Source organism: Lygodium microphyllum, chromosome 4 (genome assembly GCF_053477565.2).
Source record: "Lygodium microphyllum isolate KBCC chromosome 4, Lygodium_microphyllum_v1.1.10, whole genome shotgun sequence".
Classification (NCBI taxonomy): domain Eukaryota; kingdom Viridiplantae; phylum Streptophyta; class Polypodiopsida; order Schizaeales; family Lygodiaceae; genus Lygodium; species Lygodium microphyllum.
The window spans coordinates 80,148,838-80,172,704 of NC_141138.1; the positions used below are offsets into that span (position 1 = coordinate 80,148,838).

Here is a 23,867-nt window from a genome sequence, read left to right on the forward strand (position 1 = left end):
AGAGTGCTCAGGGTCCAAACCTATTGTCATCAATAAAGAAGTTGAACTTACCAATTCACAGCTGCACGAATTAGCAGTCAAATCCCAAACACGGATATTGCCATTCTGATCACCTGATATCAGCTCAGTCTGCCATACATATAAACAGGAAAATACACCAAATCAAAAAGATGGGACATGAAAACTAACACCCTCCATTCAAAGCCACATTTTAGATTACCACCAGCCTTTGTCATCCCCAGTTGTTAAAATACCAGTCAACTTATTGTGTTTTTTCCACTCTAGTACTTAACCCGCATGGCTGTGTGAAGTCGCCTGCCACTTGTGACTTGTCAACTTGCATGCAAGCTCGGCCCATTGGTTTAAATTTTCCAAAAATTCTAACCAAACCTTGTGTTTTAGTAGAAGTGTGCAACAAGAGACTTTGAATTGGGACAAAGCCATCATACTTATTGACACAAAAGTAGGACACAATTTAAGAACCTCTTTATCTGTGCTTGACTATATACCCATCTCAGTTTAGCTGTGTGAGTTGTCCAGAATAGTTGTTCTACTCGCCTCTGCAGTTTTTTCTCCTCTCAGGTTCATCATGCCCAACTATGGTGTCGATATCGTAGTGAGTGTCATAGATATTTGATTTGATATTGTCTATAATCACCTCTACAGCATAGTTGTAACCTTAATGTTTTTGAAAGAAAATAACGAATAAACATTATACAAGCCCACCTGATTTGGATGTAGTACAACAGTGTTTACGGCTGCCCGACTTTCATATTCTCTTTGATAGCCCTGAGCACTAGATCAAAGTCACAAACCATGTAAATTATATACAGCAATGTGGCTTCAGAATCCATGCAAATTATGAGCAAAACATGCTATAGTCACCTTTCAGATTTTGTTGTAGTATGTATAGACACTGATTATAACTTTTTACTTACCTAAGTGCATTACGCGGGGTAATGGAATTCTTAGAACAGCATTACATTTAGTGCCAATGAGACTTATTTCTTTGAAGAAATGTGTATAGCAAGTCTATTGATCCATTGAGAGTAAATGTTTTCAATCATCATTTCCATTATTATGCAAATCATGATAATCCCCATCTTGTCTAAGAAGCCCATCAAAAGATCTGAAGTACCGAAGATCCCATATCTTGACAGTGCCATCCTCGGATCCTGAATACATCCACTTCCCATCACACTGAAAGCCTACTGCTGTAACATTGTTGGTGTGTGAATCATAAGTGAGGACCTGTTCAAAATATTGTGTACAGATGTGTATGAGTTCCGAAGCTTTTATGGCAGAAGTGGGAGCAGTGTTTTCAAACCAGCAGTACACAACGCACAGGTTGACTGTTATCTGTGTTGACTTCAAAGAGCCGTATATGAGGATTGCCTGCTGCAGCTAGATACTGCTTATCAGGTGTTATTTCAAGGCGATTCACTTGCTGCCAGAATGAAAACAAAATATGAAAGAGTATCAATACAGGAGTCAGACACAAAGAGAAGCATGCAAAACTTACTAACATGATGTGAAGCATTTCCAAGCATCACCACTAGCTAAGATGATTCTAATAAGTCAGGATTAAAACACCAGCTTGCACCTACAACTTTCATGGTAGCTTACATGATATCTAGTAACCCCCTTTACGAGTAGTGACATAAAAGTTACTCTCGTCACAACATCTGGCTGTTTCAGAATGAACTCAAGTCAAGAATCCTTTACTACCTGTCATCACCAACTTCCTCAGATTCACTGCAGCAATGTCAGTTTAGAGGTATTGCATCTACTATGCAGGTCTGCCGGTTCCTTTCTCAACACTTCTGTGCTCCCATGGCAATGTCTGCTTGCAGCAAGATTTCAGACTGCAAGCATGATTAAACCACAACTTATAGTGCTCCTGTGTGCTCCCCATCACCTCTGAATGTTCAAACCTGCTACTCGACAGCAGCCTTGTGCAATTGGGTGTAGTAGAAAGTGTGAGGATGTGTACATGCATGTGTGTGGTGTGTAGGATTCCCTATTAGGTTTTCAGTGGAGTGAGATTAGAAGTCCAGATATATGGTCACCAGGGAAAGATGTTAGAATCAAGCAAAGGAAAGCATGTGTTGCTTAACAATAATCCAAAGGTGCCTGCTGGACAGCAAGACTCTGCTGAAGCACAGTTTGTTTTTTATTAGATGCATGAGGATATTCTTGAATGCAGGAATACATGGGCAATTCTTTACCAATTTTCAATTACAAAATTCAACTACCACCTATTATGAAACCTTTGAAAAAGCATTCAGAAAGGGAACTTATCATTTTCTATGACCAACAAGAGGAAGAGGAATTTGATGACCAATTTAACGATCAGCTGTGCATAGCAGCTGAAATGTTTGTTGGGAATAAAGACTCACCATGCCTTTTATGGTTTTCTGGTGTGAACGCACCCTTACACTTGTACTATATATATATCGAAACTTAAAGTGGTACATCTTGTCATTGTACCAAACACTCAGTGTGTCGTGCTCTCACTCCTACTCACTCTTCCTACTAAGAACCCCGCACTCATTCTGACCTGCACTTTGTCTCGATCCTTGCACATTGACATCAAACTGGTATCAGAGCAAGCAAGAGACAGCTCAGGCGTACACGCACCTCAAGACAATTGACAAACATTGGTGGGTGAAAATGAGCGACCAGGGACATGATGTTGCATGGAGTCAAGTGTGGTAACACATGCAAATATCATTTTTTTGTCCAAACCTACAACAAAAATAAGATAGGAGTATAGATATCATGAGCTAGCCTACCCGTATGGGCACTACATGGTATTGTAATGGTATGAGAACGTATTATTGACATATATATATATTTCACACACTTACCCGTAGTGGGAGTCAGGTTCATGCATGTTCAACACATGGTTGTGATATTTCAATTTTAAGACACGTGCCTCATGCAAGAAGAAATATCCTCATACAAGGAACATGTTCTCGCTTCCGATTTTGAGTCACCGAGTGAAATTTTACATGGCAGGGGGCATGTTTCCCATCTAGCAACTAAGGGGAAGCAAGAGGCAACTTCGTAAAATAGGGGAAAAGCAAAAATGTGAAGAGTTTTTTGAAAAAAAAAGAGAGGGAGAGAGACTCGACTCTACACAAGACACGCGCCTCATGCAGGAAGAAATATCCTCATACAAGAAACGTGTTCTCGCTTTTGATTTTGAGTCCCCAAGTGGAATTTTACGTGGCAGGGGGCATGTTTGCCATCTAGCAACTAAGGGGAAGCAAGAGGCAACTTGGTAAAATAGGGAAAAAAGTAAAAATGTAGAGAGTTTTTTGAAAAAAAGAAGAGAGGGAGAGAGACTCTACACGAGACAATCAGCATATCAAAGAGAGAGAGAGAGAGAGAGAGAGAGAGAGAAATCTTGTGGCCTGAAGAGAAGGGAAAATCCAAAAAAAGAGGCCGTGAAGCTGAAGCTATCGGAGCTGTCCTTTTGTCTTGTTTTCTTCTACTGCTGCATGGGGCACAGAGTATGCAGATTTGTTTTGATGTATGGATATGAGTGAGAGATAGCAGAGTGCTGTTATTCATCGTGTTGAGAGTGATGTATGTTAGTTGTTTACGTGAGGCTTCCCATCAAGAGAGAAGAATGGAAGTAAAAGATCTCTACATTTGAAACTAGGTATGTGGCAGAGAATATGTATCATGGGCAAGTATTGAATGCACGAACTCAAGTTAGTGAAAATTTGGAAGGATCTGCAACCAAAAAAATAATGAATTAGAGCTCATAACGTTCAAAGCGGCGTAACTCTTCATCAATGCAAGATATGCTGCAATGTATCTACTAGTATGCTGAAATGATAATCCGAAATCAAAGAAAGTGTCTTCCTGTTTGCAAGTTTGGGCTTCTTGGAACAAAGAAATTATGTGTTTGCTTTATAGAGTAGCAGTGTATTTCTGCAATGCTCTAATAAAAGAAGGACATAAAGGATCTACAACTGATTTTGCACTGCTTGAGGCAACCACGCTTTGTGGGGCAATTACTACGTGGGGCAGCCATCCCTAAAAATAGGAGTTGTGTGAATATGAAAGCTTGTGTTGTCAAAGTCTCAACCATGGTTGTTTCTACATCAGATTCTCTCTATATTGCTCATGATTGCCCTTATCTAAGAAAAATAAGAGGAGAGATATATCCCATACCACAACGGAATGCTAGACAAGATAACAAGACCTCAACAGGAACAAAGGCTACTTAAACCAGCTAGGCAACAGTTGGAAAGAAGATTTGATGAAGGCACATCAGATATGAATCTAATCGAAACCAACATGTCTGATGATGGGGAAAATGCAGATGTTTTAGCTAACAAGAGAGCCAAAGAGAGGGATACTGAAACTGTAACTCAGAGGGCAGCAAGGATTAAAAAGTGAAAACAGGTTGCAAACGATCCAAAAACCAGTAAGAAAGCTAGACAACGAAGGAAGATTCAAATGGAAAACTTTGCTTTGGGAGTCAATCAAGTTCCTTACAACTTGCTTGAGGATTTAAAAGGTAAGAAGGCTAATGTTATATATGGTCAACTGCTGCAAATGAACTCATCTTTGAGGAGGCAATGGCAAGGTTTGGTTAGCATCAAGAAAGGAAAAAAGCCGAACTAAGCATGTTGGAGTGGTATACCTATCAGATGTGAAAGACATTATACTTGTCATATGGATGCATGGATACACGGAAGGAAAATTGATCAAGTTGATGTTAATGGTGGTGGGCAAGCTTATGTAATCACTAAAGAAGCAATGATGCAAATGCATCTTAAAATGACAAGGAAGTCACTGTTTAAGGTTAAAGTGACAAACAGCTCAAAAGTGAAATGTTGGGAGTCATCAAGAACTTGGAAATCAACATTGGAGGCCAAAGAGCATGTTTGGATTTTCATGTTATGCTTGCAAAACTTGGGGCATATCCTCTCATTTTGGGACGATCATGGTTGATAGGTATGAGGTCCAAACAAGACTAATATAGAGGTCAATTGGAACTTTATCTAGAGAAACCAGCTCATAAGAGGGTGATCTTTGACATGAAAACAAGGTCCATCATTCAAAATGAACATGAAAGTGATCCTGGAGGTTATGAAAGTAGTGATTCAAAAAATTCTAGCATTGATGAGGAAGATAGAGAAGGGGAAGCTAGGCTCTCTAGTGATGTTGACCTCTTCGGGTTGTCAATCCAGGGTTCAAAAAGAGAGAAAAAGGTTGTAAATATTGCTACAGGAAGTACAAACCTCATGCAAGAAACCTGTGATCAGCAACTTGAAATGAATATTGGACTGCCCAAGCTTATGAGTATGCTAGGAAACGACTTGACTAATTATGAAAGAGATAAATATTCAGCCATTTTTTGAAAATACCCGAAACTGTTTGCTACAAAACATCACCAACATTGTCTAATGCCGAGAGTATTAACTAATGCCGAGAGTATTGTCTAATGCTCAGGGAAGGAGGTTACACCTCCACTCCCCTGGTGATGAACAGCTCAGTTATATAATGAATCTCAAATGTACATTGTCACGGGGACGTGAAATTTTGAGATGCTTTAATCTTGCTAGTAACATTTGATTTAGTCTGTCACAAGGACGTGAAATTTTGAGATGCTTTAATCTTGCTAGTAACATTTAATTAAGTTATTAATCAAATGTGCAAGGTTGTTTAACACATGTGATGCACATGGCAGTTATTTCATGGGAACAGGCCAAGGACCCTGAGAATGCAATGGGCGTTAAAGGCAAAAGTTGTGTTAAGTTATGCCAACTGGGTTTTGGTGGTCAGTTGGTGCCAGGTTGGACCCTAGGACAATTGTTTGGCCATCAAGTGTCAGTGGTGACACTAGGGACTAGCATTAATTAATTAATTAATGCTAGTCTAAGGGTCAACAGAGATTGGAAACCACTCCAAGTTGCAAATGGCCCAATCAATTTCATTACAGATGGGTATGTTTAATTTTGGGCAAGGTCAAAAGGGATGAAATTAATTTTCAAAATTAATTAATTCTGAAAATTAATTTAATGGCTGAAAATTAGGAAAGCTGCCACTTGGCAAAACTTTCCTATGCAACTAGGAAGAAGCTGAATGGCAACCATTCTGAGCTTGGTGGAGGGAGAGGAGGTAATCAGATTTGGCTCTAAGAGGCGACGACGAGACTGATCGTGCGCTACAACAAGACAGGGGGCAACAGGTTTTCTCTTCCGCCTCAAGAGAGGCAGCAGTAGGAGGGGAGGGCTCGCCAGCCGAGCTGGCTCCAACCGAGCTAGAGTTTTATCCCCCTTTTGAAGCTGTTGGTGCCATTAGTTTTGTCATCAGAGCTACGAATCAAAAGATACATTTCAGCTGATTTTCTCTCTCTCTCTACAGCATTCTCTCATCTCCTCCAGTCGATGCTCAAGCATTCTCAGTAATTCTCAATCATTGATAGCAGAGTACAACCAAATTTGGTGGACAACAGAGAGTTTATTGCTGTAAAACCTAAATTACAGCAGTAATTAGGGTTAACCAGTCACCTTGGGATCCGTGCCATCAATCAAAGGCATTGTACACTGAGATCAACACCAGAAATTCGTGGAATTGTGAGGATTTCAGATGCCAGCCCATCTATTGTGAATTTGGGGCAGCATTTGACCAGTTGGGATTCCATTAGAGCAAGTCCTAGGTAAAAAGCGTTTGAATCAGACAAGGAGATCGTAAAATCTCGGCTTGTAATTTATCCATTGGCAATTGAAATTAAAGAAATACCGAAAGAGGTGCCAGTTTTGGGGCTAACAGGGTGCCCGATGTCCAAGCTTATGAAGGTAAAGTGAGCATTTCAGTTTATGTTCATTTGCTGACTGCTGTAATTAAGTGCTTAATTAGGTTAAACCACCCTATCCGAGAAGGAAGGCTGGTTACATACATGGTTTGCATCCAAGGCATTGTATGCTCACATTATTTCTACCATTGTGATTACTATTCAATGTACTAGTCTATGTGAATTGAAATATAGATGTGTATGGTTTACACCTAGGCTCTAAAATTATGCGTTTGCAAGATTGATGACATATATGGAATACATGGAAAGTACATTTAGATATGATATTGATTTGCACAAAATGTATGAGACACATGAATGGTATGCAATGTACGTTTGCAAGTGATGCAACAAAAGTACATTTGCATAAGTTACGTGTGGTTTGCAACTGGTGTATGCTTTAAATGAATATCATGTTGTACATCATTTCTATGACACATTGGTTATGCTCAATTTACACATTACTTTGCCTTGATGGTCAGAACAGTGTTGGGTTTTGGCATGTCGATGCACCCCTTAGGGTTCTAATAGTAGTTATGATTTATGTGTGTGAATCGTAATTAGTCATTGGAATTTCAAACATGCAAAGGCCATGAGCCCATATGGTTAAGCAATAGGTGCACATGTTGTTTGACTATGATACCATCATGTATCATGTATTTCCAATAGTAGGAATGGCTGCTTTTGACAAAATTGCAGTGATCAAGGGCGATCGCAAGGATTTCAAGGGAAAGGTCTATCACAAGGGCATGTATTCTTTATGCTTTGCTTAGCATTTGATTTAGTTATTCATCAAATATGCAAATGTAAGGTGCACATGCATTGTGCAAAGTCACAATGACAAGCCAAGGATCCCAAGATGTTCGTGGGTGTCAAAGCTAAAAGTTGTAATAAGTTATACGATGTCCAGTGTTAGTTTTGGCCTAGTGTATTTAACTAACCAATAAATGTTAGTAGTGACATTGGAAACTAGGCATTAATTAATAAATTAATGCTAGCTCAAGGGTCAATTCATGCACATGACCATTTGGGAGTCAAAATGGCCTAGCCAATTTAATTGTTGGTAGGCACTATTAATTTTCAAGGCAAGAACAAAGGGCTAAAATAATTTTCAGAATTATTAATTCATATAAATTAATAAAATGGCTGAAGTATGCTTTTACAAGGCTGCCACTTGGCAAAACTTGCCTGTGCAAGTGAGGAAAAGGATATTAGAGGCTAGTGGAGCCTCATTCCAACATTCTGGAAGTTATGAGAGGAAGAGAGAGAGGTATTGCTGTAATTTTCCAACCATTAGTGATCAGCCCAGCCATTGAAGATTGTCAAAGAGCTACTGCCAACTGATCAAAATACTATTGGAGGCAAGTGACAACCGCTATAGGCTGTCTAGATGCAAGTGACAGCAAGTTTGGGACCCACAAGGACATGCCACAACATGTGGGTGGTTGATTGTACTCATTCAATGATTTCCAGCAGTGCAACGATAAATTTGAGCAATTTCTTGTGATAGAAATTGGAAAGATTTCTCTCTCTTCAACTTTCTCTCCCCTCTACAAGAAATCCCACGATAGATTTCAGCCATTTTACAACACTAATGAAGAGCAGCTATGTTTTTGTTGTTGTAAACCCTAATTTACAGCAAAAATTAGGGTTTAGCAACCACCTGGGTTCCCATGCCAAGACAATGAAGGCCGTGGTGCTTGAAAACAACAATTGGAATTTAAGAAATTGCCAGAGATTTCAAGAAACCAGCCATGCCGATTAGATTTGGGATAAGGCTTGGCCAACCAAGGACCAATTGAAGGCCAATCCCCAAGCAAACCAAGAGGCAATTTAGTTTGAAGGCTCATTGGTTACTATGGACAACAAGATGTATTGAAGATTGAGAGAGATTGAGTTGGATCTTCATGTACTTCAACCTTTAGCAATACAAGATAAAAAACACTCAAAGGGGTGCCAATGTTGGGGCCAATAGGGCATTCCATTGTCCAATATTAAGTGGTAACATTTGCATTTTGTTTTCTTTGAATTTCATTGCTTGCTATAATTAGTGTATAATCAAGTCATTACCACCCTTCCCAAGAAGGAAGGCTGGTTTCAACCATAGCTGCCCTAAAGATGTGAGAATACCAAACTGCTGATATGCAATCAGATTTGCTACGTCATTGCTTCTACCATCAAGATGACATAAAATGCAGCCTTTTTCATGACAATTTGGATGGATCTAACCCCCTTGAACCTTCGAAAGCCTCCTGCCCTCAAAATGCAGCCTTTGTAGCACTCTTTCATTGCTCTTCAAACAGTACAAACATCAAAATACAATGGTTTCTTTGTGTGTGTGTGTGTGTGTGTGTGTGTTTTTATTGAAGGATAGATAGCAAAACGACACGATTGGCAAGACAAGGTGGATCATCACTTCAACAGTGACTATAAGAACCAAAGAAACCACAATAATGATGTGAAGAAAATACCCTAACACAGAAACACAAATAACTCATAGAAGAACACAATTAGGGCTAGGATAACTCAGAGATAATAAACACAAAGAATGAATGAAATGATATGACTTTTGAATGTGCAATGCTCATGCAGCAAACACACTATGCAATGAATGAATATTGTACTTCAAACTCTTGTATCTCAAGGATCAAGGCAAGGATAATGAGCTGGAGAGTGTGTCCTACTCCGAACGGATCCCAAATCTCAACAAGGCAATCTCTGAATATCAAACACCAGCAAATGCAACCAAGGCAAGCTGGATCTAATGTAGACGGCAATGCAAGAGAGAGAAAGACTAAAAATGCAAGTGAGGAGAGAGAAAGACTAAAACGAAGGCTGAGGAGATGATGGCGACAACTAGAGGAGAGAGAAAATCTGCAAGGCCGCAACTAGGGCTTGCAAATGTAGCAATAGTCAAAGTGAAGCAATGCGGAAGTGAATGACCAAGACAGAGTGAACAGAGAGGAGAGAGAGTGTGAAATGCACAAAATCTACAGTGTAAAATGTTGTATAAGGATGCAAAAATATATATGGGTGCAGAGAGAATGTCTGCGTATGTCTCCACCTCGAAGATCTCAATCTCTATTAGCCCCAAGGGCAGTCTCCATGGTATGCAATCTAGAATTTGTGAGAACAACTGTGAAAGATTGCTGAAATCACGGCCAATAAATAGGCCAGTAAGAAATAGTGAAATAGACGAAGCCAATTGGATTGACAACAATGCTGTCCAACCAGCCTGTCCGACTTGTTGCCACGTATAGCCTGCTCATGTCAAACTTGCCACACATCATCTACACCGACTACTCCTGCTGCTCTTGCCTATCCAAGGAATGACTAACTGTCCAACTCTAACATTCCCTCTCAGATCCTGGACACAACAAAAGGCTAAGGGATCTGGAGTGCTGTCAAAGTAAAGCCTCGAGAAGCACCTTGGTAAACAAATCTGCAACATTGTCCTCTATCTTGCAATAGACCAGGCAAATGGTCTCATCCAAAATCTTCTCCCGAATGAAATGGTACTCGATCTTAATATGGTTCATGCAAGCATGAAACACAGGATTCCTAGCCAAGGCAATACAACTCTCATTGTCGCACTGTAGAACAATAGGTCCTATTTGCAAGAAGCCAAGCTCCTCCATGAGCCTGCAAAGCCACACCGTCTCACATGTAGTAGAAGACACTGCCCAATACTCCACCTCAATCGATGAGAGGGCAACCGTGGGTTGCTTCTTGCAGCTCCATGAAACAGCACCAACACCCAAGGTAAAGCAATAACCTGTCGTAGACCTCCGATGATCCACATTACTAGCCCAATGTGAATCACTCCATATTATAAGTACCAAGTCCGTAGCACCTATACCACAGGAATAATAGATCCCAAGATCAAGAGTCCCCTATAGGAACCGTAAAATCCTCTAAGCAGCCTAGTAATGCACCATCTTGGGTTCACTCATGAACCCGGCCAACACACCCACAACATAACATAAGTCAAAACGGGTATTAAGAAGCCAGATTAAGGAGCCAACCAACTGCCTATAACGGGTAGCATCCGCCAAAGGAGAATCGGAACGAGTTGCAACCTTCCAATTCAAGTCCATAGGAGTTGTAAGAGACTTGCATCCCTCCATCTCACACGTAGCCAAGAGCTCTTGTACATACCGCTGCTGGATAATAAAGATCCCCCTTAGAGTCTGATAGATCTCATGACCTAGAAAGAAATAAAGAAGTTTCATATCCATCATCTCAAACTTCTCATGAAGTGTGCCTTCGTCTGCTCGACCATCTGAGTATCGTCACCTGTCACAATCAAATTGTCCACATAAAGGACAAACAACACACAGCCTCCACCTAAGGTGTGTACATACAATTGGAGGTCGGCTTTGGAACGTTGATATCCCAATTTCTCTTGGAGGAACGAGTCAATCTTGTCATTCCAAGCACAAGGAGCTTGCTTAAGGCCATAAAGAGCCTTCCTCAACCTAAACACCTTATCATCAAAAGAACCAAAGCCAAGAGGCTGCTCAACATAGATCTCCTCCTTCAACTCCCCATTCATGAAGGCAAACTTCACATCCAGCTAATAGACCGGCCATCTCCTATGGCTAGTCAAGGCAAGAACAATGCGAGCAGTAGCCATCAGAGCAGTAGGGGTAAAAGTATCATGGAAATCAATGCCTAGGCATTGTGCAAAACCTTTAGCAACAAGGCGGACCTTGTGCTTGTCCAACATGCCATCACTGCAATACTTGGACTTGAAGACCCATTTGATGCCAATGATCCTCTTATGAGGAGGCTTTGGCACAAGACACCAAGTGCCATTCTTCTCAATTGATTCCAGCTCCTACTCCACTTTCCACCAATGATCATGCTCTAAAGTCTCTTTCACACAAAAGTGGGCTCTCGATCCTGCGTGACACAAGTCATCAAACAGTAATTAGTGTAAACACGCTCGGTGTGGTATCCTTGGTTCCTCTGAGAACGTCATGGACCAACCTACGGTGGCTGCCACTCCTCAAGGACACCCTCAATCCCTACACAGAGTGTCACGAGCCCAACGAGGAGAAAGCCAGATCTCACCTTGTCGCTCTCCATCTGTTGAAGTTTCTGGATGGTCCACTAATGACCGAGAAGCAATTGGTGAATCCAGTGGCTGAAAACTAACCCCCTCATCCAAAGAAGAGTCCTCAAGAAGCACAAGCTCCAAAGAAACAGTTGCTAGCACCCAGTTATCACCGAGATCTCCAAGAACAAGGCGCTTCTTACCCCCCTCTGAGGTTGGAACTTCCACAAACCTAACATCACGACTCGTATAAACATATCGCTTAATGGGGTCATACAATCGGTAGCCTTGAGACTATGAGCTATAGCCTACAAACACCTATCTTTGGAAGCTGCTTCAAATTTGTCACGTTGAGTCTTCGAGATGTAAACATAAGCATCACACCCAAAAACCCTGAAATAAAAAACATCTGGCTTAGACCCAAAGTACGCCTCATATGGATTCATACCAACAATAACAGAAGTAGGAAAATGATTAAGGATGTGAATTGAGGTAGCCACAACATCAGCTCATGGACTCTGAGGTGTTTGACAGTGCTCCATCATGATATGGACCATCTCGATTACATTGTGATTCTTCCGCTCCAAGATGTCATTCTCATGAGGGGTGTTTGTATTTGCAAACTCCTCGTGGGTACCACAATCTACACAAAAATGAGCAAGCTCATTAGAAACAAATCCTCTGCCCTTATCCAATCGTAAGGTTTTCAGCTTCCGGCCTGATCGGTTCTCCTCATAGGGTAACCTTCCTTAAAGTAGGAGAAAGTCTCTGACTTCAGCTTCAGGAAATAAGCCCATGTCATCTTGATATAATCATCCACAAGTAGCATGAAATACAAGCTCCCTCTAAGGGATTTCATCCTCATCGGTCCACAAAGATCAATAGAAACAAGCTCCAAGGGTGCAAAAGACCGCCTCAAAGCCTTGCTGGGAATAGCATCATGAGTCTGCTTCCCACAGAAGCAAGATATACAAGGCTACTAGCTTACCACAATATCCGGCAAACCTTGAACAAGCTGTCCCTTAGATGCCTTCCGAAGATAATCATAATTGAGGTGGCCAAACTGAGCATGTCAAAGCTTGAATTGAGTTTGTGAGGTAAGAAGAAGAGAAGTCAAGGTAGAAAAAGACCGCAACTTGTAGAATCCATTCTCCTCATAACCTGAAGAAAAAACATGTCTCGATCCACGATCAAGAATCCACATCAAATTCGACCAAGAGACCTAGGGCACAAATCTTGTGTATGGAAAGTAGACAGTATCCCAAGGCTAACACATAAAGCACCGTAGATGAATGCGCACCACCTCGTTCATTTGGAATAAAATGCATGTCACCTCGTCCTTGTATAGGAATAGACGAACTGTCACCGATGAGAATTTTGCCATGCAAAGGCCACAAATGAGCAACACCTCCTGAAGAAGAAGTCGTGCCATGAGGCACCACTGTCAACAATCCACTCCCGAGTATATGGGGCCCTCAATGAAACATCAGAAGCCGTCAGGATCGAATCCTCAACCACCTCTAAGTGGAGGAAAGCAACTGATGAGGGAGCAACCACCGCTTCGAAATCGTTTGAAGATTTCTCCTTCTTCTCCTTGTCAAGGCAATCCTTCTTCAATGATCTATTTCGCCACAAATGTGACAAGTAGACTCCTTTTCTTTGTTCTTCTTGGCTTTGTCCTCCTTTTGATCCTTCTCCTTCTTCTGAGAGGATTGACCAACCAAGGCCTCAAATTTAGAAGCATTGGTCCCTTTTAATTGCTCCTCTTGGTCCAAGACCATAGGAACCAACTCTTCCCACTGAAGAGTCTCAGACCACCCTGAAGCAATCAAGGCAAAATAAAAACCACTGAAAGGGAACAGTAACTATGAAAAAAGAGTTATCGCCATGTCTTCAAAAGTGATCACCTTCCTTGCATTTTGAACCTGCATCTGAAGCTGCCTCAACTTGCTGATATGCCCTACATAGAAGATAACTTGTTGACACTCATGGTCTGCATTTGCACTTCTAAAGAAACTCGCTTCATGACGGTCATCCAATTGTACATCTGATCAAGCTTTGGCCATATCTCCTGAGCCACCGTTAAATGCTCAATATGAGAGATAACAGCTATAGTACAAGAGAAAAATAAAAACGAGTGAATGCGAGCATATTGAGTTTATTCAAATGTGCTTGAGCCTTTGCCAACTCCACCTTATCACTAGAAGAGAGTCAAGACTCGTCTACCAAAGAAGGACAATAAATAGCCTCCATAACAAGCTCTATTAAATCATAGGACTCCAGAATGGCATGCATCATGATCCGCCAGATGCAGTAATTCTCACCATGAAACTTTTGATATGATGGAAGAGTTGATAAGACGAACATCTTTCAATCCATGATTGCCTGAAACTCTAGCTCGGTCTCAGAAGACATCTTCACCTATGATATCAGCACAAAACAGAAAAAGCAACCCCCTCTGACAATGAAAATACAACCTGCTAGGGCTTGTGTCCACTCGTTGCGCTCCTTCACCTGTCGGAGATGATGAAAAGGTAAAATTTGCACTTGAAGGCCTAAAACATAGTCTTCTTCCTTCTCTAACAACCAAAACCAACAGCACCTTCAACAAATCTTCTCCTTTCTCGCACACCCATGCTCGTCTCAACCTTGTCCTGATGCGCAGCCCTCCTAGCAACAGCTTCAACAAATCTTCTCCTTTCTCGCACACCCACGCTCGTCTCAACCTTGTTCTGGTGCGTAGCCCTCCTACTTCCCCTTGAACACTGAAAATGCAACCTTGTGTCATGTTGAAATCTCCTCTTCAAGTAGGTCCACCCCCAAGTTAGTCCTTCAATGCTCCGATACCATGTCAAACCAAAGCAATGCAGAAGTAAATGACCAAGACAAAGAGTGAACAAAGAGAGAAGAGAGAGAGAGAGAGAGAAAGTGACTATGAATTACCAAAAATCAACAGTGTAGAATGCTATATAAGGATGCAAAAATATACACAGTTGCAAAGAGAATATCTACGTATGTCTCTACCTCGAAGATCTCAGTCTCCGTCAACCCTGAGGGCAATCTCCACAAGCTACAGTCTAAAATCGGTGAGAACAACTGTGAAAGACTGCTGAAATCAGGGCCAATAAATAGGCTAGCAAGAAATAGTGAAAAAAACTAGGTCGACTACATTAAATGCAGCCAACTCACAACAATATTGTCCGACCAACCTATCCGACCTGCTGCCACGTGTAACTTACTCATGTTTGACCTGCCACTTGTCATCTGCACCGACTGCTTCTGCTGCACTTGCCTATCCAGGGAATAACTAGCTGTCCAACTCTAACGGCAATATACTAATGTGGTAGCCTATATGATACCTGGATGACAGACAACAACAGTCACGTGGCAAGATACAACAGCAAAATGATGACAAGCACGAGATGAGTGAAAACTACAATGAACAACTTGGACTGCGATGTTCTCCGCGAACGGGATGTAGGCAACAAGCTGAAAACACCTAAAACCTACAAAAACAAGGTTAGGGCTCAATGGAGGGCAGCATACCTATTTATAAAAAGTTTAGGCTCTCCCAAGTGGATTTGTGCTTATGGGATACAAACACTCCCTATGAACGCATTTCTTTTAAATAAACAAGGTCTCTTCCTTAAGTATGTTTTGGGACTGTTTAACTGAAGCTAATGCATTTTTAGCTCAACACCCTCTCTCAGACCAAACAACAGCATCACGAGGAGGCTAGCCAAGCCTCTCTTTTTTTTTTATCTTTTACGCCAAGGTGTCCCACCTGAAAGTAGCCAAAGCATCACCTGCCCAATGGCCTACTAAGACTACAGAGGCAATGATTATCCTACCAAGGGAGCCCAAGTGATCACTCCAAAGAGGCTATGGCATCGGACAAAGAGTGCACAGCAACTACCCAGTGGCCAACCAAGTCGTGTAAAGACGGATGGAATCAGCTATGGATTTTTTTTTAAAAAGAGCTTTGTAGTTTTGATAGATTCGGCATTAAGTGAGGGTTTCAAGTCAATTTTCATCCTATTGAGTATCTATGCCCCAAACAGGAGAGTGATAATAAGGGATGGTTAATAGACCCAAGACCTTCACAAAACAAGCAGACTATCCCTACCATTACTGGGTGTTGGTGAAAAAGGAAAATGGCTAAGATGTGGGTAACACAAATATAGCAAAGATGTAAAGCAAGCAAGCAAGCTAGGAAAAACTACCTTGGGGACTACCATGTGCAATGCCATGAATATGATAGATCTAGAGTCGACCACCCCAAAAGACCGAAAAGGGATAAATTCGCACAGATGCATGTTTATATGAACAAAATGCCAATGCATCGGATAGTGCAAAGGGAGATGCAAGATGTCATACTCACACGCAATGCAATGCAAGGGTGCCACTTGGACAGTGCCCTCATAGGGAAATTGTTCACTTGCCCAAGTACCCTTTTTCAATTATGTCATCCTGACAATGCAGGTGAAGTTACAAATGTCCATAAGTACAATACAAAAGAATAAATAAATGTCTAAAAACTGTAAGCATCATCACTATCACTATCAAGAAAAGTAGTTGCCCCCTCTCAAACTAGAATGGAAAGCAAGAGAGAAGCATCCTCTCCTCATCATTTTGAAGTAGAGAAAGGTGTACCCAAGTCAATCCCAGATAGAAGATACTAAAGAATTGACCGATTGACCGCTTTGGTCAAAATGTTTGCAAAATTGTCTGATGAAGGCACAAACTCTAGGCGTATAGTGTCTAGCTCAACCTGCTCTCTAGAAAAGTGGAAGTGGACTCCCACATGCCACATCTGTGGCGTGATAATCGGATTGCCCACAAGGGCAATAGCACTCTAGTTGTCGCAGTAGACAATGATGGGAGAGTCACAAGGAAAGTGAGGCACCACCAGTAAGCTCCTCAAGTAGATAGCCTCAATGGTGCCATCAAAGAGAGCCCTATACTCAATCTCAACCATGAAAGCTGCCACTATTCTCTTGCTTATGGCTAGACCAAGAAATGGGAGCCGTGCACAAGGTGAAAAGATAGCCATCATGGAAATACCGAGTGTCAAGATCTCCTGCCCAATCAAAATCAATGTACCCCTGTAAACATAAACCAAAACCATAAGTGAGGCCATGAGAATAAATACACCGTAAATAATGCACCACACGAAGACATGCAATCCGAAGTGACATCCTAGATGCTATGAAATACTGATTGACAATGCTAAGTAAGCTAAGTCTGGCCTAGTATGAATTAACCAAACAAGTTTCCTCACAACACACCTACAGGTATACACATCTCTAAAGTGGAATATGACACAAGCCGAGAGCCAATGAATGCCTCGTACGGGGTCTTCTAAGGAAGAGCTGCAATCGGGCACCGATTGAGGATGTACACCGTAGTATTAGCAACCTCAACCCAAAGGACGCTCAAGAAGCTCTCCAGCAAACAATATAGATCGTACCATTTCCATGACTGACCGATTGCTACACTCTACGACTCCATTCTGAGAGAGGGATTTGATAGAGGTGTAGTGTTGGCAGCTTCAACCCAAAAGACGCTCAGGAAGCTCTCCTACAAACAATATAGACCGTATCATTTCCATGACTCACCGATTGCTACACTCTACGACTTCATTCTAAGAGAGGGATTTGATAGAGGTGAGCTTGCAAGAGATACTATTCAGCCTGTGGAAACTCGAAAAACTCATGCGAGATGTACTCACCACCGCTAACACTCCTCATGCAACCAATACTACGATCCATTTAATTATGAATTAACAGTACCCAAGCAAAGAAATATTCGAAAGCATCGGACTTATACTTGAGGAAGTACACCCACATGTATCTCGAATGATCATCCACTACCAAAAAGAAATACAACACGCCATTCAAGGCGGCAATGGATGTTGACCCACAATGTTCAACATAAATCAATCTAAGAGGCGCCTCAGCTTTGTGTAAAATGTTGAGAAAATGGGGTACGGTGCTGCTTCCCCAAGTTGATAGGCTTTACAGACATCTCGAGCTAGCTTTAAGCGAGAAAAGACCTCAACCATCTCATGGCGAGACAACTCATAAGAGTCATAGCCAAGATGCCCTAGGCGGAAATGCCAAAGACGCCCATTGTTCGTAGGCTCCCAAGATGTGGCTAATGCTGCTCGGAAGCTATGAAACACGAAACCCTCAGTTGTGGGCTCAATAATAAAATGGGTCATGTGGTATAGGCCATTAGGTTGTGCCTCACTACAAGCAATCACTAAACCAGTCTTAAGAGTCAAGGACCTCGATTGTGGTCGCTATAAAGAAAATTGCTCGCCCCAACCAACAAAGCTGTTAAACAAATAACAAGTCCACCCCAAGCCAAGGGACATAGTATACATTGTCCAACAAAGCTAGATCCAAACCCTTGTCATTGACAAAACTAACACAACCTTGAGCCTCGATCTTGACTGAGAAGTTGTTTCCTATACGGACTCGCCTGGATGCAAGGGCTCGACTACATAAGATGTCCTCTATAGGAGTCGTGTGGTGTGTAGCTCCACTGTCTAGCTGAACAGATAATAAGTTCACCCCAAGCCGAGGGACAAGGTATACATTGTCCAACAAAGCTAGATCCGGACCCTCGTCATTGACAAAACTAAGGCAACCTTAAGCCTCAATCTTGACCGAGGAGTTGTTTCCTATATGGACACACCTAGCTGTAAGGGCTCGGCTATAGAAGACGTCCTCTATAGGAATCATGTGATGTGTAGTTCTACTATCCAACTGAACAGATAACAAGTTCACCCCAAGCCGAGGGACATGGTATACATTGTCTAGCAAAGCTAGATCCGGACCCTTGTCATTGACCAAACTAACGCAACCTTGAGCCTCGATCTTGACCGAGAAGTTGTTTCCTACACGGACCCGCCTGCCTACAAGGGCTTGGCTACAGAAGATGTTCTCTATAGGAGTCATGTGATGTGTAGCTCCACTGTCCACAATCCAAACAGATATTGATATGCTCTGTTGTGACAAATGGGGCCTCTACAATAACCTCATCAAGAGATAACTCACAAATGTGGACGAGACTCACATCGGATGTCTCTATGAAGAGGATATGGGCCTCTATAGACCAGTTAGACAAGCCCTCTAGAGTTAAAAACGTTGTCGACTAAGATGACTGACCAATGGCAATGTGAGCCTAACCTTTCAACTATCCCTTGCCATCACCCTGCCTCCCCTAAGGGGGATTGCCCGACTAAGGGTCAAGGGTATATGACTTGGATTTTGGTGTTGTCCCTCTTGCCTTTGATCGACACTCATCGTCAAAATAGCCAACCTTTTAACAATATTGACAATACACATTCTTCTTAGGTGCATTCTGCCATCTAGGTTTGAGTTAAGATTGGGAGTTTCCTTACGATTCCCTACTTATTTTTTATATTGATTTTGATTTTGTTTAGCCTTCCCTTGCTGCCCTTTTGAGAATGAGCAACACGAGCCCCCTCTAAGGGATTATTCGTATAAAACTGATCAAACAACCGTGCATAGCACAATAGCTGACACTCAAAATCATAGAATGTGGATAAATTGAACAAAGAAACCACTTGCTACACAAAATTGAAATATTTACACAACAACTTGTTAAGAAATAATGTGACATGATCGTCAGAGAACTTAGAAGTCCCCATAGTGGAAAATTCGGCAAGGAGATACCGATTCTTTACCAACTTGACTTTCAAGTCATCTCGGTCACAGATTTTGAAGTTCTGAAGCTCATGGTCAAGATTTATTTGACGGGTCCGATCTTGAGCTACATAACAATCAGTCAAGTGTGCCCATAGCTCTAACACTAAGTCAAAATGCTGAAGTTGAGAATAAAACCCAAGCAATAAGCCCTGCATCAACTCGACAATAGTGGAGGCATTCCTAGCCTTTCATGAGCGGACGATCTCATATGAAACAAGTGTGGGATCGAGTGGGGATTCCAACCCCTTCACAAGATCCCATAGGTTCTGTGAGTCAAGGATATGTCTCATCAAGTTCGACCAAGTTGTAAAGTTTAACCCTTTAAAACAAGTCTTATCATTGAATGCATGCTTGGCAGCCATGTCGAGAGCTTGTGAAGAGGCCCACTCCAACTCGTTCCTCGATGGATTTAGCTCAGATGTGAGAAGTGATGCGGAATCTAAAAAGTGAAATTCAAACTTACCTTCTAGCTGTCGTTGGGCTCCATACATCAAAATGAGATCACACTCGGCTGCAACGATCTCATAAGGTCGTGGAACTCCATGGTGGTCCAATGTCTGTCTTGCCATATCGAGAGCTTGTAAAGTAAGCTGTGAGGCCCACTCCAACTCGTTCCTCGATGGATTTAGCTCGGATGTGAGAAGTGATACGGAAGTATTGTTCAAAGTCATCTGTCCTTCTGTTGTTCTTGCTTCTTATGTAGAGCTTTCAGATCAAGGCCTAGGTTTCTCTCAGAGAACTTGATTCTGATACCATGTGAAAAAAATACCCTAACACAGAAATGAAAATAATACCATACGACAAAGCACATGCTAATAAACAAACACGGTTAGAGTTAGGATAACTGAAAGACAATGAACACAAAGAATAAATGAAATGATATGACTTGAATACACAATACTCATGCAACAAACACACTATACAATGAATGAAATTGTACCTCGAACTCCTGTATCTCAAGGATCAAGGCAAGGATAATAAGCTAGAGAGTGTGTCATACTTCGAACGGATCCCGAATCGCAGCAAGGTAACCTCTGGATGTCAAACACCAACAAATGCAGCCAAGAAAGGCTGGATCTGATGTAGATAGCAGTGCAAGAGAGAGAAAGACTAAAAACCAAGTGAGGAGAGAAAAGACTAAAAACCAAGTGAAAAAGACTTAAAACGCAGGTAAGAAAAGAAAAAACAACAAATGCAAGCTGAGGAGATGATGGCAAACAGCTAGAGAAGAAAGAAAATCTTTAGGGCAACAACTGGGGCCTACAAACACAGTAGTATGCTGGCGTGGCAAGCTGTATGACAGCTGGATGACAGACAACAACAATCGCCTCGCTCGAAACAACAGCAAAATGATAACGAAGGACCGAAAACAAACACCAAATGAGCGAAGACTGCAATGGACAACTTGGACTACGATATCCTTCGCGAATAGGACATGGGCAACAAGCTGAAAACACTTGTAACCTACAAAAACAAGATTAGGACTAAGTGGAGGGTAACATACCTATTTATAGAAAGTTTGGGCCCTCGCAAGTGGGTTTATGCTTATGGGATACAAACACTCTCTAGGAACACATTTCTTTTAAATAAACAAAGTTTCTTTCTTAATTAAGCATGTTTTGGGGCTGTTTAAGTGAAGCTAATGCATTTTTAGCTCAAAAAATCATACATCGAGATAATTGTTATGAAGGCCATCACAATTGAGAAGATCGCGAGGATTGTCACGAAGATGAGAGATCAGAGATGTAAACGAGATCAAGGATTCGAGTGTGCTTCAAATTGTGATTAGGCACAATTTCCAATCCTCCTCCCTTCATGTTTCTACCCTCAAAGCAACCAAGAAATCTCACCCGGCTATTATGGCACCATCCATGCAATTGCATGTGCTTTCTTCTCTCCCTAAAAAAGAGCATGTGGTAGTTTCAACTACTACCTTTGGGCATGGAAAGTGAATAGCATCCTAGATACTTTGAGACAGTGCAACGAAAGAGGAAACATGAACACAAGGAGAGAGAAAAGAAGAGAGAGACTGCAATGAAATAAGGGAATGGAAGAAGACAATCTCCATTGAACCCCAAAAGAATGCAAAATACAAAGAAGACTGATCAATCCCTCCACATAGCCCAAGGCGCATGGAGAGAGAAGGGAAGAAAAACAATGCAATGAAAGAAGGAAATGGAAGAAGAAAATCTACACTAAACTCCAAAAGAATGCCGAATACAAAGAGGACTAATCAATCCCTCCACGCAGCCCAAGACATCAAAATGAGAATACTAGATCAGGTTGATGACAGAAGGCAACACAAGAAGACAAAGAAGAATCCTTGAATGTGAGAGGTTGCTAATATTTGCAGCAAAAACCTATAAATGATGGCTGCCACCAAATTACCATGCTATAAATAGCAAGAAACGCCCCGACCCAGCTGTCCTCATCAAACTAGCACCAAAAATGTTGGCTGACTATGTTTCTAGCAATAGAATAATGCTAGTGGCCATATAAGATGCATATCACAATATAATAATGCTAATCGTCTCTACAAGTGTGAACAAGTTTCTCCAACCAGTTAAAAAAGAGACACAGAGGAGTTGGAAAGTGATGTTTCGCAATGTGAACACACCCAAAACTCACTTAGAAAGAAATGCATGCTCTAGAGAGAGTTTGCCTCCTCTATCAAAACATATGAAAAATTGAGTGTCAAAGCTTCTAATGTCCTTGTCCAACTCAAACTAAGGATCAAAGGCAAGAAATGATTGTGCAAGACACACATGACTGCTAACACCCGCTCTAGATCTTGGATGTGGCTGAAGGCCAAAGAAGAAGGAATGGATCCAAGGGTGGCAAAAAAAATAACAAAGCTAATGAAGTTCATCAATGTAGTCTGTCAATGAAGAAGCTCCTCACACAATCCTAGGAATTGCCCTTTGAAACACAAGGGACCAAGGAATCCACACATGCATAACCCATATAATCCCCCTCTAAAAGGGATGAGAGGTATGGGGGAGCCATCAGAGAAGATGGTGGGGGAACTTGGAAGGGATGGAATTTGTGCGATAGGCGGTGTACAATTAGGAATAGGTGTAGCTATGGAAAATTGCCTTGGGAGGCCCCTATACGATGAAAGGAAAATGGAGCATGTAAAGACTACTCTCCTACCAGCTTATCACTAAAATGGCTCTTGAAGACCTCAATAAAGACGGCTTGCTTGATAAAAACCTAGATATTGAGTCTAGTAAGCCCAACTACATGCAAGGCTTTCACAATGGAGCTCAATGGAGGGTTGGGCAATAACAACAAAATGTCAACACCACTAATAGGCACCGCACAAAAACTAGCACTAGTGACTATACCCTCTAATGGACAAAGATCCTACAACAAACCTCCTTGAGTACTCATATGACTTAAGGCGCCATCCTCTCTAAAGACGAGGCAACCGATGCAAAAGGCTCCTCCATCTAAGATTCTCATGGACATGAAGAAACACGAACTCATGGGTAACAACTAGTGAAGAAGTAAGTAGTGTCATGAGGACATGTATTTTTTAAACCTCACTTAACACGTGGATTAATTTGTAATCACATGGTTAAGTAAATGTTGCACGTGTGAGATAATTGTAATTGGGTTTAGAGTAAATATACGAGCCCGAGACTCGAGAAAAGCACGAGATGTCTTAAGGCAAAAATTACTATAAGTTACACCGCAAAGATACTTAGTGGTATCTCGTGCCAATTGTTGGCCTAGATCATTCATTTGGCCATAAGTGTCAATCGGTGATACTAGAGAAGTAGCGTTTAATGGTACCTAGCGCCAATCCGAAGATCAAAGATTGCGCGCAAACACTCGGGAATGGAAGTTGCCTAACCAATTTAATTATTGGCCAATCATATTATTTTTCAAGGCACCGAAATAATTATTAGATTACTTTTCGATACTTAAAGACTGAAATTTAATATTGAATTATGAATAATGCTAAAAAAACCATTTGGAAAGCTACCACTTGTCAAAAATACCCATGCAAGTGTTAGAGATCATAGCCAGGCAGGTAGACTGCTGTGCGCCTGCACAGCAGTCTGCACAGTCGGACTGTGCAGTCGGACTGCCACATGGCAGTCCGACTATCTGCAGCCCAGTCGGCTGCATTTAATGCAGCCGACCTGTCCTGGTTGCGCCCTATTTTTGGCGCCCTCTTTTTGCCCCGGTTGTCGGCTATTTATACCCGACGTTCCCAGCAGTCTTACACACTTCTCTGACG

The 23,867-nt window shown here is 41.7% G+C and overlaps 1 protein-coding gene across 2 annotated transcripts in view; it reads right to left on the bottom strand.

Moving 5' to 3' along the window:
- The window catches only part of LST8-1 (Transducin/WD40 repeat-like superfamily protein), a 109,361-nt gene that overhangs the window by 58,121 nt on the left and 27,373 nt on the right, over positions 1-23,867 (bottom strand). For both annotated transcript variants that reach the window (XM_087676161.1, XM_087676160.1), the window contains exons 2-5: positions 1,346-1,447; positions 1,139-1,251; positions 727-796; positions 52-129 (exon numbers count right to left, since the gene is read on the bottom strand). In XM_087676161.1, the coding sequence (XP_087532287.1) occupies positions 52-129; positions 727-796; positions 1,139-1,251; positions 1,346-1,447 (363 nt within the window). The remainder of the gene's footprint in view (positions 1-51; positions 130-726; positions 797-1,138; positions 1,252-1,345; positions 1,448-23,867) is intronic.